This window comes from Chiloscyllium plagiosum, chromosome 1, assembly GCF_004010195.1.
Source record: "Chiloscyllium plagiosum isolate BGI_BamShark_2017 chromosome 1, ASM401019v2, whole genome shotgun sequence".
Lineage (NCBI taxonomy): Eukaryota > Metazoa > Chordata > Chondrichthyes > Orectolobiformes > Hemiscylliidae > Chiloscyllium > Chiloscyllium plagiosum.
Window position 1 is genome coordinate 44264224 of NC_057710.1, and position 15197 is coordinate 44279420.

Below are 15197 nucleotides of genomic sequence, written 5' to 3' on the forward strand. Positions count from 1 at the left end.
GTTGGAGGAAGAGCGTCTCATCTTCCGCCTAGGAACCCTCCAACCATAAGGGATGAACTCGGATTTCACCAGTTCCCTCATTTCCCCTCCCCCTACCTTGTCTCAGTCAAATCCATCGAATTCAGCACCGCCTTCCTAACCTGCAATCTTCTTCCTGACCTCTCTGCCCCCACCCCAGTCTGACCTATCACCCTCACTTTGACCTCTTTTCACCTATCACATTTCCGACGCCCCTCCCCCAAGTCCCTCCTCCCTACCTTTTATCTTAGCCTGCTGGCCAAACTTTCCTCATTCCTGAAGAAGGGCTTATGCCCGAAACGTCGATTCTCCTGTTCCCTGGATGCTGCCTGACCTGCTGCGCTTTTCCAGCAACACATTTCCAGCTCTAATCTCTCCGCCTAGTTAATATCCTCCAAAACAGGCAGCATCCTGGTAAAACATTTCTGTACCCTCTCCCAAGCTTCCACATCCTTGCAGTAGTGTGTCAACTGAAACTGTACACAACATTCCAAATGTAGTAGAACTAAAGTTCTATACAGCTGTAACATGACTTGCTATTTTTATACTCTGTGCACCGATGCTGAAGGCAATCATGCCACATACCTTCCCAACCACCTTAACCACTTGTGTTGTCATTTTCAGGCAACTGTGAACCTACACTGCTAGATCCCTATTTACATTGATATTACTTAGGGTTTTGCCATTTACTATTTATTGCCCTTCTGCATTAGATTTCCCAAAATGTACCACCTCATATTTGATCAGATTAACCTCCATCAGCCATTTCTCCACCCAGATCTCCAGATTATCTATATCCTGCTGTATACTCTGGCAAAGCTCCTCACTATCTGCAGCTCCCCAATCTTTGTGTCTTCTGCAAACCTACTAATCAGGCCACCTACAATGCCTCCAAGTAATTTATGTACATTAAAAACAACAGGAGTCCCAGCAGTGATCCATGTGGAACACCACTGGTCACAGATCTCCTGTAAGAAAAAATTCTTCCACCACTATTCTGTCGTTTATGACTAAGCCAGTTCTGTATCCATCATATCAATTCATCGCCAATTCCATGTGACTTCACCTTTTTTATCAGCCTGCCATGAGACACCTTGCCAAAGGCCTTGGTAAAGTCCATCCCGCCCACATCAATCATCATCGTCACTTCCTCAAAATACTCAAACAAGTTTGTGTGACACAGTCGCCCCTGCACAGTCACGTGGCCTTTTGCTTGTAAGTCCATATTTTTTCAAACATGGGTAAATCATATCCCTAAGTATCTTCTCCAATAATTTTCCTACCACTAATGTAAGGCTCACCAGTTTGTAATTTCCCAAATTATCCCGCTTTTTTTTAAATAAAGGAACAATGTGGACAATTCTCAAGTACTCTGGGATCTCTCCTATGACTAATGAGGATATAAAGATTTCGTACAAGGCTCCAGCAATTTCCTCACCTGCCACCCTTAGCATTCTGGGATAGATCCCTGGGGCTTGTCTGTCTACCTTAATGCTTATAAAAACACCCAACACCACCTCACTTTATATATTGACATGCCTTAGAAAATCAACATACCCCTCTCAAGACTCACCATCTCTATGACCTCCTTTGCGAAACTGATGCGAAGTATTCGTTAAGGATCTCACCCACTTCCTCCAGTTCCACGCAAAAATTCCTTCCTTTGTCCTTAATTGGACTTAACCTTTCCCTAGCTACCTTCCTGTTTACTATATACATTAGATTAGATTACAGTGTGGAAACAGGCCCTTCGGCCCAACAAGTCCACACCGACCCACCGAAGCACAACCCACCCATACCCCTACATTTACCCCTTACCTAACACTACGGGCAATTTAGCATGGCCAATTCACCTGACCCTGCACATCTTTGGATGGTGGGAGGAAACCGGAGCACCCGGAGGAAACCCACGCAGACACGGGGAGAACATGCAAACTCCACACAGTCAGTCGCCTGAGGCGGGAATTGAACCCAGATCTCTGGCGCTGTGAGGCAGCAGTGCTAACCACTGTGCCACCGTGCCACCCCGCATATAAAATGCTTTGAGATTTCCCTTAATCCTGTTTGCCAAATGGCTCCATTTTTCCCTCTCAATTCCTTGTTTGAGTTCTTTCCTGGTGTATTTATGTTCTTTTGAGGGTTCTGTCTACCTTCAGTTTCCTCAGCCTTGCATATTCCTCCCTTTTTGTTTTTTGACTAATCTCTCAATTTCTCTTGTCATCCAAGGTACCAGAATCTTCCCGTCCTTATCCTTCTTTTTCACAGGAGCGTGCTGGTCCTGAACTCCAATCAACTGGCCTTTAAAAGATTCCAACATGTCAGAAATGGATTTACCCTCAAACAGTCTCCCTCAATTTACATACCCCAGTTCCTGATTAATGTTAGTTAACTTTACCCCAATTTGGTACTGTCACCCGTGGACTACTCTTATCCTGTAGTAATTTAAAACGTACAGAATTCTGGTCACTGTTCCTGAAATGGTATTCCTTATATACACATGTGGCCACACTGGATGAGCCCTCCAAAGTATCGTCTCTAAGTACCGCTGTGATATTCTCCCTAATTAGTAATGCAACTCGCCCAACTCTTTACATCCCTCTCTATCTTACCGGAAACATCTACATCCCTGAAACATTAAGCTGCCAGTCTTGTCCTTCTCTCAACCAAATTTCTGTAATAACTACAATGTCATAGGTTCTTTAATTAATCTAAACTCTAAGTTTATCTGCCTTACCTATAATACACCTCACACCAAAACAAATACACCTCAGACCACCAGCCCTGCTGTGTTCAGTAACATCTCTCTGACCCCTGCCACATTAATTTGTATGTTCCATCAGTTATAAAGTGAAGACAAAGTCCTTCTTATGAATATCTGGGGCCCAAAATAGGCAGAGTTGTCTCACAGATAGGTCAAATGAAGCCTGACATAGTCGTACTCATGGAATCACACCTGACAGACAATGTCCCAGGCACCATCGTCGCTATCCGCGGGCATGTCTTGATCCACTGGCAGGACAGACCCAGAAGAGATGGTGGCACAGTGGGATACAGTCAGGAGGGAGTTGCACTGGGAGTCTTCGATGTTGACTGTGGACCCCATGAAGTATCATAGCTTCATGTTAAACATGAGCAAGGAAAGCACTTGGTGATTATCTCATTCCATTCTTCTTTGGCTAATGAATTAGTACTCTTCCATGTTGAATAACACTTAGGGAAGCACTGAGGGTGACAAGGGCATAAAATGAGGTATGGCTGGGGGATTTAAATGTCTACCATTGGCAGCAGTACTACTGATCGATCTTGTCAGGTCCTAAAGGACATAGCAGCTAGACTTAGTCTGCAGCAAGTGGTGAGGGAAAAAACATACTTGACCTCATCCTTACCAATCTGTCGGCTGCAGATGCATCCGTCCGTGACAGTTTCAATAAGAGCGACCACTGCACATCCCTTGTGGAGACAAAGTCCTGTCTTCACACTGAGAATAACTTTCATCATGTTGTGTAGTACTATCACTGTGCTAAATGGAACAGACTTCAAACAGATCTAGCAACTCAAGCCTGGACATCCATGAGGCACTGTGGGCTACCAGTAGCAGTAGAATTGTACTCCAGCACACTCTGAAACCTCATGGCCTGGCATATTCCCCCATTCAACCATTACCATCAAGCCAGAGAATCAACCCTGGTTCAGCAGCACCAGGCACACCTGAAGATCAGGTGTCAACCTGGCAAAGCTATCAAACAGGACTACTTGCATGCCAAACAGCATAGGCAGCAAGTGATAGACAGAACTAAGCAATCCAACAACAAATGGATTGGCCTAACCTCTGCAGTCTTGCCACATCCAGTCGTGAATGGTGGTGAACAAGTCACTGGAGGAGGCTGCTCCATAAATAGCCCCATCCTCAATGATAGAAGAGTCCGATATAGCATGCAAAAAATAATACTTTGCTGCAATCTTCAGCCAGAATTGTTGAGTGCATGATCCATCTTGGCCTCCTCCAGTGGTTCCCATCATCATAAATACCAGTTTTAAGCCAATTTGATTCACTCAACGTGATATCAAGAAATGGTTGGAAGCATTGGATACCACAAAGGCTGTGGCCTCTGGGTAATAGTGCTCAGGATTTGTGCTCCAGGCCTTGCCGCTCCTCTCGCCACGTTGTTTCAGTACAGTTTCAACAATGGCATTTAGCTGACTGGAAAATTGCACAGGTATGTTCTGCACATAAAAAACAGGACGTATCCAACCTGGGCACTTAATGCCCCATCAGTCTACTCTTGATCATCAGTAAAGTGATGGGAGTTGTCATCAGTAGTGCTTTCAAGCAATAACCTGTTCAATGATACCCAGACTGATCCCACCAGAGCCACTCAGCTCCTGACCTCATTACCGTCTTGGTTCAAACAAGGACACTTTTGTGCTGAATTCCAGAGGTGAGGTATTGAGAATGACAGCCCTTGACAACAAGGCTGCATTTGACCCAGTGTGGCATAAAGGAGCCGTAGAAAATCTGGAATGAATGAGTATCAGGGGGCAAACTCTCCACTGGTTGGAGTCATACCATGGCACATAGGATGATGATTGTGGTTGTTGGAGGTGGAGGTGAGTCATCTCTGCTCCAGGACATCACTTCAGGAGTTCCTCAGACCTAGTGTCTTTACCTAGGACACTATTATCTTCAGCTGCTTCATCAATACCCTTTGCTCCATTGGGTCAGAAGTGGGGGCATTTGCTGATGATTGCACAGTGTTCAGCACCATTCGCTGAAGCAGTCCATGTTCAAGTACAGTAAGATCTGGACAATATCCAGATTTGGGCTGACAATAGGAAGGTAATACTTGCACCACACAAATGCCAGGCAATGGCCATCATGAATAAGAGACAATCTAACCTCCATTGAATCCACTACTATCAACATTCTGGGGGTTACTATTGACCAGAAACCCAATTGGATTCACCACATAAACACAGTGGCTACAACAGGTCAGAGGCAAAGAATGCTGTGCCGAATACTCCCCTCCTGACTCCCCAAAGCCTTACACCATCTACAAGGCACAAGTCAGGAGTGTGACGTAACACTCCCCACTTACCTGGATGGGTGCAGCTCCAATAACACTGAAGAAACTTGAAACCATCCAGGCCAAAACAACCTGCTTGGTTGTCACCACATCCACAATAATCCATTCCCTACACCAACACTCAGTAGCAGCAGTATCTGCTGTCTACAAGATGTATTGCAAACATTCATCAAGGATCCTGAGACAACACCTTCCAAACACATGAACACTTCCATCTGCAATGACCAGGGCAGCAAATACATGGAACATTGCCACCTGCAAGTTCTCATTCAAACCATTCACCATCCTAACTGGGAAATATATCACCATTCCTTCACTGTCGCTGGGTCAAAATCCTGAATTCACTCCCTCATGGCATTGTGAGTCAACCTGCAACATGTGGACTGTGGCAGTTCAAGAAGACAGCTCACCACCACCTTTTCAAGGGCAATTAGGGACAGACAGTAAATGTTGACCAACCAGCAACGCCAAAATTCAATAAGTGAATTTAAAGAAAATACATCATGCATAGTAATGTAATCACCATAATATTCATTTTATTTTATTTTCAATGGATTGTAACCATATAAAACGGCTGGCATCCTATTCTTAATGTAACTTTGATCAGCTTATATTGATTTTTAAACATTCAACTCACTTGATCTTTCTTTTAACTCGTTTCCCTTTTCCACAGTTGCAATGCATTACTCTTTTAAGATTTGAACCACATGTAAAAATAATAGCTTCAATCTGAACCGTGCTCAGTGTATTCACATAGTATCTGTTCACTGCAATTCTTTATCATATTGGTCAGTGAATGTCCTTCATTTAGTTTACCGTTGAGATGACCTTCATTCGGCATTTCAAATATATTAAAGGTAATTTTTTAAAATGCTGTGACATAATCTCAGATACAATAACTGATTCCCTTTTAGGTAGTGGAAGCAAAACATCTGAAACCTCGTTTGTTGAAGAACCAGACCAAATAATGGCATTGCAATCCCAAATTGCTTCTCTTGCGGTGCAAAATAAAGAGCTGTGGGGGATATTGCAGGTACTTTGGATAATCTATGATTCTTTACTAATTATTTATTAACATTTGAATACCTTTACAGATTTGATATTGATATCTGTACTTTCAAATTATGATCCGTCATTGTTTAGTCTACTAGTAATTGTTATTGAGCTTGCCATTGAAATTTATGGTGAGAGAAATATTTCAGCGTAGTATTATTTACAAGTGCATCTTTCATAATATTACGTATGAGCCGAGGATCAAGGATTGCATTTGATGCCGAGACAAAGAGTAAACAGCAGGGTAAAATTAGGGCAGAGAAGAAAGCAAGTCCCAAAGTAGTCAATTTGTTTCTCTTCATTATTGCTATCTAAAATAAATCAGACTTTCACCAGGTTTCTTCAACAAAATAATTCAAAAATCATTAATATTAAGCACAAATATATTATTCAAACAGTGGCAAAATGGGTCATGAATGAAGTTAGTGTGCAGATTTAAACTTTATTCCCTTGGTTGCTAACGATCTGATTGGCCATAGTCAGCGTGGATTTCTAAATGAGGAAATCGTGTTTGACAAACTGGTCAAAAATGTTACGAACAAGATTGGTAAGGAAAAGTCAATGGACATAGAATACATAGATTTACAGATGATTTTTGATCAAGTCATCCACTAGAGAACTGTTTGAAAGATTAAAGCATAGTGGATAGCAGGTAATGTGCTGCATTAACTAAACAGAGTGGGTAACAGTGGGTGATTGGCAGGCTGTGATTTTTGGGGAAGCCTCAACAGTCACTACTTGAACCCCAGTTGTTATTTGGAGGTGGGGACCAAAAGTAATATTTCCATATTTGCAGATGATACAAAGCTAAATGGGAAGCAAGGTGTAAAACCGCTTCAGGAGGATTTGGACATGCTTAGTAAAAAGGCAAGAGCATGGACAAATGAAATATGATGTGGGGAAATGTGAGGTACAAGAAACTTGGTATAAGAACCAGATCTGTCAATCATTTCTTAAATGTTAAAAGGTTAGAAAGTACAAAAGGACCGAGTTGCCCTTTTTGATAAGTTATTGAAGGTTAACATACAGGTGCAGCAAGCTGTTCGGAAGGCTACTAAATGCTAGCCTGTATTGCGGGGGATTTGAGTATTATACTGAAGTTTTGCTTCAATTGTACAGGAGCTTGGTTAAAATACACATGAAGTACGGTGTGCAATGTAATTCTCATTGTGTCAGGAAAGATATTGTCTTAGCTGGTGTACAACCTCATCCGTTCTTCCCTTTGAACAACGCACAGTGGCATCTAAATGATGCACTGCAGTATCTCACCAAGGCTCCCTTGGCAACAACTTTCAAACCCACAAATCTATCACCAGTTGCAGCACGTGCGTAGAAATACCACCATTCTTTCATCGTTGTCCAAAATCCTAGAACTTTCATCCTAACAACAATGTGGGTGTCCCTACACCTCAGCAGTTCAAGAAGGTGGCTCACTGTTGCCACCTGTAGACCAGATAGTGATGGGCAATGTAAAAGTCAGAAATTGCTGGAAAAATTCAGCAGGTTTGGCAGCATCTATGGAGAAAAAGCAGAATTAATGTTTTGGATCTAATGACTCCTTCTTCAGAATTGCCCAAACATTAACTCTACTTACTCTGTACAGATACTGCCAGACTTGCTCAGTTTTTCCAGCAATTTTTTATTTTGTTTGATTTTCAAGGTCCCCAGTTCTTTGGTTTTTTCTGATGTGAATAATTGTTTGCCTAGCCAGTAAAGCTCATATCCTATGAACAAAAAAAAGAACATACCCCAATCATTTTTTAAATGTTTATGTTCACATTGTTTTTTTTTCATCTTAATTGAATCTTAATCATTAGTTTCCTGAAAATATTAAGTAAAACAATGGTGCTTTTTTTTTAACATCTTGGATTGCAGTTTGTGACTGGTGGAGCGGGGGGGGGGAGGGGGCAGTGTTAATGCTTTGTGACATGAATTCAATTTCCACCACGACTGCTGGTGTATTTATGTTTTGTTAATAAAAGCCGATGTTGGTAATGGTAACCATGAGACAACCATCATTAATTATCCTAAACCCATTTGTGTCACTAATGGCTTTTAGTGAAATAAGTTTGCAATCCTTTCCTAGTCTGATCTACATGTGACCCAATCCACAGCAGTGTGATTGGCTCTTAACTGCCCTAGCAAGTTGCTTGCTTAAAGAATAATTAAATTCCTGAAGAAGGGTTTATTGCTGAATTTTTCCAGCAATTTCTGACTTTTACATTGCCCATCACTATATGGTCTACAGGTGGCAACAGTGAGCCACCTTCTTGAACTGCTGAGGTGTAGGGACACCCACATTGTTGTTAGGATGAAAGTTCTAGGATTTTGGACAACGATGAAAGAATGGTGGTATTTCTACGCACGTGTTGCAACTGGTGATAGATTTGTGGGTTTGAAAGTTGTTGCCAAGGGAGCCTTGGTGAGATACTGCAGTGCATCATTTAGATGCCACTGTGCATTGTTCAAAGGGAAGAACGGATGAGGTTGTACATCAGCTAAGACAAACGTCGATTCTCCTGTTCCTTGGATGCTGCCTGACCTGCTGCGCTTTTCCAGCAACACATTTTTCAGCTCTGATCTCCAGCATCTGCAATCCTCACTTTCTCCTAATTAAACAAATGCTGGCCTTTCCGTTAATTCCCACATCTCATGAAAGAACTGTTTTTTAAATAATCATGTTTGCCGACTTTGTAGTTTGCTGGCAACATAGGAGCATAGAAATTATGAACTGGAGTAAGTCAGTTTGTACTTCTTGGTAAATGGTTATCACTGCTGCCTCACAGCACCAGGGACCAGAGTTCAATTTCAGCCTTGGTCTGTGTAGAGTTTCCATGTTCTCTCTGGGTCTGCATGGGTTTCTCCATGCGTTCCAGTTTTCTCCCACAGTCCAAAGATGTGCAGGTTAGGTGGATTAGCCATGCTTTGTCCATAGTATCCAGGGATGTGCAGGCTAGGACGATTAGCCAGGGGAAATGCAGGGTTACAGGGATTGGGTAGGGGGATGGTTCTGGGTGGGATGGTCTTCAGAGGGTTGGTGTGGACTTAATGGGCCGAATGGCCTGGGGGGGAGCGGGGTTCTGAGATTCAAGTCTGCTTCATGATTCAATAAGGTTGTGACAAACTGATTGTAGTCTTAACTCCACCTTCATATCTGGCCCCATTATCCTGGATGCCTTGGTCTAGTGAAGATTTATCCAATTCAGCCTCGGATAAGTTGCTACCCAGCCACCACTGTTTTCTGGGGAAGAGAATTTCACCAAGTAATGACCCACTAGAGTTTAAAAAACAATTCCTAATTTCGGACTTAAAGTATTGTAGCTGCCAAATGATCCCCACGACTTGGTGGCAAATTTAATGATGACATCAGGGAACTTAGAAATTTGTGGACAGTATTCTTTATGGTCAGATTGCTTGCTATAAATTGCAGTGTCCTTCATGTGTAATTAAGACAAATTGTACCTGACGCTGTAGCTTGGCAAAACAAGATTTGTCAAAGATATTTTTATGAAAGTGTTCACTTTTTTAAACTGGTATATTACTGTTTAATTTTGAATTTGATTTCATTTACAGGGAAAGCATTCACAGGACATTGTAACGAGCACATTACCACGGGATGAGCAATCAAGACAAAATCTAGAAACATCGTTTGATTTAAATTTTAATTCAGAAGATTCCCAAAGTACCCTTAAAGCTGATTATATCCAGCTAAAGGAACTGTATAAAAATGCAGAAGCTGAAATTACAAACCTCCGAGCTGAGATGTTTTCAAATCTGTCAAATAGTTCACTCCAAACAGAAACTTTTGAAGAGAGGAACAGTAATACAGGGGAAAAGGATGTATCTGACCAAGAAACTCAACATGCATTAGCAATGGGCTTGTTAACTGAACTGTCTGAGGAAAATAATCAGACGTCAGGAGAAATTAATGAGAATGGGTATTGTCTTGAAGAGAAGCTTCGAGAAACACAAAGCAAATATGATGAGGCACTGAAAGAACTTTCCAGTCTGCGAGAACAGGTACAACAGGATTTATGCTGCAAGGAAAAACATATACCTTTACCAAATTTGGAAGAGCTGACTCAGACCTACGAGGATGAGATCGAAGAACTAAAGCAAAGACTTAAAAGAGCTTTGGAAGATGAAGACAAGGCCAGTAGCAACCTCAGAGAAATGGAAGAATTGCTGGAAATAAAAGATAAAATCTTGACCAAATGTATGTCTGTGGACGAGTGTGAGGAATTAAAAAACTCTCAAAGCTTACTTCTGGAGAATATCAGTCAAGAGAAGGCTCTCTTAATTGAGAAGTATGAGGAAGCACAAGAAGAAATTAAAAAGCTGGAAGAAAAGCTGAACGATCAGACCTTGTCTGAAAGAGACAACTATTTGCAAGAGATGGTGACAGCATTGAACAGAACAGTGGATGAGCTGAATACTCAAATAACTGAAATCACACAGCAATACAATGAAGCAAAATGTGAGTTAAAACAACTGAAGAATAAAAAGACTGAAGTGGCATCTAAGCATATTAATTCAAACTATATCCACAAAGAACAACATGAACAACTAGTACAAGTTTTGAATGATTCTGTAGATGAATTAAAGGAAAAGCTATCAGAGATGGAGATAAAAGTTAAGGAAGCTGAGCAGGACAATACAATGTTGCAGAGGGAGCTTGAGCTTCAAAACCAGACTTCTGTACCTCTCTCTGAACATAATCAAGTTAAAATGACTCATGAAAATACAATAAAAACTCTTAATGGAAAAATGTGCCAGATGGAGCAAGAGCTTGAGCAGAAAGAAATAGAGCTGAATATCTTGCAAGGAAATCTGGCAACAAAAACAGCTGCTGTTCAAGAGGCGATGGTTCCAAAATCAGAGCATGAGAAATTGAAAGTCTCACTCGAGGCTGAGTCCAATCGATTAAATGCTAAAATAAATGATCTACTGAAAGAACAAGAAAAGGCATCAGCTGAAGTTGCCCAAGCTCGGAAAGACCACCTGCTAGCAAAGAGTGAGCACGATGCAGTTCAAGCTCAGCTTGGGGCCAAGGAACAAGAAATCAAAAGGCTTCGTGTTAGAAGCCATGACATGCAGCAAACAGTTGAAGAATTGCAAAAGCAGATTAAAGAGTCCTTGAAACTGGAAGAAGATAAAGACAAGAAGGTAAGATTTGAAGTCCAGTTTTGCTGTTCACTTTTATTTTGGACTCTGTGGATTTTTTAGTTGGAATACTTGATAGATATTTGTCACGGAAGAATCACTTTCTGATAAGCCTCAAATTCTGTTATGGGGTGCATTCATCATGCCCTCATCACCGAACTCCAATGACTGCCTTATCCATCAACCTCACAATAAAGACCTCCATATTATATAAATAATTGACAATAATTAAACAAAACGACTGTGACCTCTTTAATGAAATTATTTTATACAATCTTAGGAAGCCATTCATTGGAATATATTTGATGTAATGTTTCAATTCTGCTGTTATTGAATTTTATTGAAATTTAGAAACCTTTCTCCAAATGTAAGAAGGCTTCATTTTCCTGTAATTTGGTTCTCAGCAAAATATTTTGAGTCTATTTATTATATAAAGCTGTTCTTCTCAACAGCAATATAAGAAGCTGGTAAGAACGATATTGGAATCTAATCCTGCCACTCTCGCACTGCCAATTCATCTACTCCTTGGAACACCCATGCAGCAGCAGTTCATTCCAAATTAGGGTTTTATTTGTGTTGCAGGAGTCTGATGCAGAAACACTTGATAGTTTAGGCAGCATCTGTGGAGAAGGTTAAAAATTCTAAGCATTGTTGAATGACTGAGAGTTTCAAGCCAGATTCTGTTTTTATTTTCAGTGTGGCCTTTGAGGTGTATTATTACACAAAACGTTTCTCAAACCTACTGAATTCAAATTGAATTGTGGAATAAGCTCAAGTGCTAGCATTTCTATTACTTTTCCCAGCTTCTCTTTTCAAATGTATTTTCTAGAGAAGCCCTGTTTTAAAAACAATACGAATGGGAACATCATACCAAATTCTGGTCCTTGCAAAACAAATCTACTGTCTCACACCAATTGAGCACATTGTATTTTGGTGTTTACACAGAACAGCGAATTGTCCAAGGAAGTGAGCAAACTGAAAGAGGCACTCAACAGCCTTTCTCAAATTTCTTTTACTGCAAGCACTCTCAAAAGGCAAAACCAACAGCTTGAGACACTTCAGCAGCAAGTGAAGAATTTACAACACCAGTTATCTGTAAGTATCTGTGAAGCTGTGCTGACTCTGCTTGATCATATTATGTATTTCATTACACTCTGCTATTACATCCTTTAGTCTAGATTAGAGTGGTGCTGGAAAAGCACAGCAGGTCAGGCAACATCCGAGAAGCAGGAAAATCGATGTTTCAGGCAAAAACCCTTCATCAGGAATAGATGTTTTCTGGTTTCCTGTATCTGCAGTCCTTGTTTTTACCTAATACATCGTTTATAATAGTTCTAATATATTCCCAATAACAGATAGAAAACTAACTGGTCTATAGTTACCAGTTTTTTTTCATCACAAAGAATAAAGAGAACAAAGAACAGTACAGCATACGAATAGGCCCTTCAGCCCATCAAGATTGGAAAGGGAACAGAAAAGATTACAAGGATCTTACGGAGACCGGAGGAGAATTTTAAGGGGAGGCTGGATAGTGTGGGAATTTTTTCACTGGAGCGTAGGAGAGGTGACCTTATGGAGGTTTACAAAATCATGAGGGACATAGAACATAGAACATAGAAGAATACAGCGCAGTACAGGCCCTTTGGCCCTCGATGTTGCGCCGATCCAAGCCCACCTAACCTATACTAACCCACTATCCTCCATATACCTATCCAATGCCCGCTTAAATGCCCATAAAGAGGGAGAGTCCACCACTGCTACTGGCAGGGCATTCCATGAACTTACGACTCGCTGAGTGAAGAACCTACCCCTAACATCTGTCCTATATCTACCCCCCCTTAATTTAAAGCTATGCCCCCTTGTAATACCCGACTCCATACGCGGGAAAAGGTTCACACTGTCAACCCTATCTAACCCCCTAATCATCTTGTACACCTCAATCAAGTCACCCCTAAACCTTCTTTTCTCTAATGAAAACAGCCCCAAGTGCCTCAGTCTTTCCTCATACGATCTTCCTTCCATACCAGGCAACATCCTGGTAAACCTCCTCTGCAACCGTTCCAGTGCCTCCACATCCTTCCTATAGTATGGCGACCAAAACTGCACACAATATTCCAGATGCGGCCGCACCAGAGTCTTATACAACTGCATCATGACCTCAGGACTCCGGAACTCAATTCCTCTACCAATAAAAGCCAGTACGCCATATGCCTTCCTCACCGCACTATTTACCTGGGTGGCAACTTTCAGAGATCTGTGTACATGGACACCAAGATCCCTCTGCTCATCCACACTACCAAGTATCCGACCATTAGCCCAGTACCCCATCTTTTTGTTATTCTTCCCAAAGTGAATCACCTCACACTTAGCTACATTGAATTCCATTAGCCACCTTTCTGCCCAGCTCTGCAGCTTATCTATATCCTGCTGTAACCTGCCACATCCTTCCTCACTGTCAACAACTCCTCCGACTTTCGTATCATCCGCAAACTTGCTCACCCAACCTTCTAACCCCTCTTCCAGGTCATTTATAAAAATGACAAACAGCAATGGTCCCAAAACAGATCCTTGCGGAACACCGCTAGTGACGGCACTCCATGAAGAAACTTTGCCATCAACTACTACCCTCTGTCTTCTTCCATCCAGCCAATTCCTAACCCAAACCTCCAACTCACCCTCAATGCCATATCTCCGTATTTTCTGCAATAGCCTACCATGGGGAACCTTATCAAACGCCTTACTAAAATCCATATATACCACATCTACCGCTATCCCCTCATCAACCTCCTTCGTCACCTTTTCAAAGAATTCAATAAGGTTTGTGAGGCACGACCTGCCCTTCACAAAACCATGCTGACTAGTTAGAAATTAACCTTTACTTGCCAGACTGCGTTACTGAGATATGAATGCAAAGTGTCAAAGGCTCCAGTGCAACACTGAGGGAGCACTGCACTGTCTGAGGCACCACCTTTTAGACAAAGTGTCAAACCGAGACTCTTGTCTACCCTCACAGCAAGATAGGAGCATCAGCAAAAGTAAACTGGGGGGAGGCGATGGCTTAGTGGTGTTATTGCTGGGCTATTGAACCAGAGACTCAGGGAATGTTTCTGGGGGCCTGGGTTTGAATCCTGCCATGGCAGATGGTGGGATTTGAATTCAATGAAAATGATGGTCTAATGGTGGTCATGAATCCGTTGCTGATTGTTGGAAAAACCCATTTGGTTCACTCACGTCCTTTAGGGAAGGAATCTGCCATACTTACCTGGTCTGGCCTATATGTGACTCCAGACCCACAGCAAATGTGGTTGACTCTTAAGAGTTCCTTGGGATGGGCAATAAATGCTGGCCGGACCAACAGTGCCCTCATCCTATGAACAAGATGGGGTACTTGTCTAATGGTCGGATACTTGGTAGTGTGGATGAGCAGAGGGATCTTGGTGTCCATGTACACAGACCCCTGAAAGTTGCCACCCAGGTAAATAGTGCGGTGAGGAAAGCATATGGCGTACTGGCTTTTATTGGTAGAGGAATTGAGTTCCGGAGTCCTGAGGTCATGATGCAGTTGTATAAGACCCTGGTACGGCCGCATCTGGAATATTGTGTGCAGTTTTGGTCGCCATACTATAGGAAGGATGTGGAGGCACTGGAACGGGTGCAGAGGAGGTTTACCAGGATGTTGCCTGGTATGGAAGGAAAATCGTATGAGGAAAGACTGAGGCACTTGGGGCTGTTTTCACTAGAGAAAAGAAGGTTTAGGGGTGACTTGAATGAGGTGTACAAGATGATTAGGGGGTTAGATAGGGCCGACAGTATGAACCTTCTCCCGCGTATTGAGTCGGGTATTACAAGGGGGCATAGCTTTAAATTAAGGGCGGGTAG

General features: G+C 42.0%; 1 protein-coding gene across 7 annotated transcripts in view; it reads left to right on the forward strand.

Annotated features, from left to right (window-relative positions):
- Positions 1-15197, forward strand: part of rai14 (retinoic acid induced 14) — a 271305-nt gene that overhangs the window by 242703 nt on the left and 13405 nt on the right. For all 7 annotated transcript variants that reach the window (XM_043681189.1, XM_043681457.1, XM_043681357.1 and 4 more), the window contains 3 exons: positions 6017-6135; positions 9729-11321; positions 12264-12413. In XM_043681189.1, the coding sequence (XP_043537124.1) occupies positions 6017-6135; positions 9729-11321; positions 12264-12413 (1862 nt within the window). The remainder of the gene's footprint in view (positions 1-6016; positions 6136-9728; positions 11322-12263; positions 12414-15197) is intronic.